The sequence below is a fragment of the Nematolebias whitei genome, chromosome 22, assembly GCF_014905685.2.
Source record: "Nematolebias whitei isolate Nwh7 chromosome 22, NemWhi1, whole genome shotgun sequence".
NCBI lineage: Eukaryota > Metazoa > Chordata > Actinopteri > Cyprinodontiformes > Rivulidae > Nematolebias > Nematolebias whitei.
In genome coordinates, this window is record NC_056519.1 from 1,852,312 (window position 1) to 1,854,189 (window position 1,878).

The 1,878-nt window shown below is 35.6% G+C and overlaps 1 protein-coding gene across 1 annotated transcript in view; it reads left to right on the forward strand.

Annotated features, from left to right (window-relative positions):
* Positions 1-1,865, forward strand: part of LOC119428355 (CCR4-NOT transcription complex subunit 2) — a 14,406-nt gene extending 12,541 nt beyond the window's left edge. The window contains exon 15 of the mRNA XM_037696031.1: positions 962-1,865. Within this exon, the coding sequence (XP_037551959.1) occupies positions 962-1,048 (87 nt within the window). The 3' untranslated portion in view covers positions 1,049-1,865. The remainder of the gene's footprint in view (positions 1-961) is intronic.
* Positions 1,866-1,878: the final 13 nt, after the last annotated feature.

A 1,878-nucleotide genomic window follows, 5' to 3' on the forward strand; every position in this document is an offset into this window, starting at 1 on the left:
ATGAGTATTTTGAACTGGATTCTAAGGTGAACTGGTAACCAGTGCAGGGAGGCCAAAACTGGTGTAATGTGCTCTTTTTTGCCTGTACTGGTTAAAAATCGGGCTGCTGCGTTCTGGACCAGAGCTGGAGGAGGACCCTCTGTGGAAACCTCTGTAAGAAGAACAAGTGGGGTGGCTGGAACTAGCGTTGGTGTTCTGTGTAGTTTCTAATGACGATCCTCGGAGCGAGGCAACAAGTCGAGCCGAGTGGCGTCGCTAACTTAAAGCAACGTCCAAAACTTTAGAGTTTGGGTTTAATCAGTGGAGCTCGTTAAAGATTCTAACGTTTAAACGTTCTCTTTTCTTCTGCTTCATGTTTCCTGTTTTCTACAATCTTAACAGCTTTGTGTTATTTTAGCCGTTCATAGAGCAAAACATTCGCCTCATTCAGGAACTTCAGTTTTATTTTATTTACCTTTTTTTCACAAATGTTTTCTCCACATAAACACATTCAGATCTCTTGATTTCCTTCGATAGTTTGGTTCTTGAAATCTGCTTCAGCTGCTGCCTCTGTTTTTGTCGCTGACGTTTAGCTAGTCTTTTTAATTTTGAGTTAGCCTACTTTTAATTTCAGCAAGCTTTTTTTGCTACATTTGACTTTTAGCTAGATGTTTGATCTCTGTAGGTTTCAGCTAACCCTTTATTCTATAGCTTAGCTTTGGCTATTTTTTTTTTCTTGCTACAGTTTTGCTCCTTTTAGTTAGCTTTTAGCTAATATATTGCTACATTTAGCTTTTAGCTAGTGTTATACTTTTTGAGTTTTAAGCTAGCCTTTTGCTGCTTTAACATTCGGGTATTTTATGGTTTATAGCTAGTGTTTAGCTTCTTGAGCAGACTTCAGCTGTCGTTCAGCTCTTGCTGGGTTTCTCCTGACTCAACATCAGCTAAACTCTGCTCCTGAGTAACGTCTCTCTGTTTTCAGGAGTTTCACCTGGAATACGACAAACTAGAAGAGCGACCCCACGTTCCCTCCACCTTCAACTATAACCCCGCCCAGCAGGCCTTCTGATTGGCTCCACCTCCTTCCTGCCTGGCTGTCATTGGCCCTCCTGAACTGTCAATCACACACGCCCCTCCCCCTGTGAGGTTTTCCCTCCACCACACTGAAATGACAACTACTTCATTCTTTTCCCTCCATTTTATTTATTTTTGTTTTGTTTGTTCAGCACTGAGTAAGTTTCCGCCTGACCGAGTGATTCTTCTTGAAACTGCCTCTGAAGAATTATTATTTTTTCTAAAGAAGCTTTTAATATAAAATGAAAACCAGGTTTTAAAGATTGAATCACTCGTCAGGAGGGAGAATTATTTCCTTCAGTTTAAAAACAGACTGGAGAGGATAAACTTCATGCTCGTAAAAAACAAGTAAATTACTTTTTCTTTTTTTGTTCTTTTACGTTGTGAAAACACTTCTTGTGTTTCCTGTTTTATTCCCAAACAGTTTTAATATTAATTTTTTAAAATCTTTTAGTTTTTATTGTCAACAAATCAAAAAGATGTTTCTACATCTTTTTATTATTTTAGCTTCAAACTGAAGATTTGTTATAAAAATAAAAAAAAGTCCCATAAATTTTTGATTTAGAGAAATATTTAAAAACAAGTTTACTTAAAAAAAAAGAACATTTTAAATCTGGTCAGTCTGGATGAAATGACAGATAATTAATAAGAGAACTCTTTACAAAAATCCTTTTTAATCTTTTTTTTTCTAAGTAATCAAAAATATTTATTTTTAATTTGAGTGTTACCTTTAAATTTAAAACTTTACATCAATGAGGAAAACGAGAACATTTCCAATATTTTTATTTTGTTTAGAAATTTAACATTTTGAGACCCAAAATATTT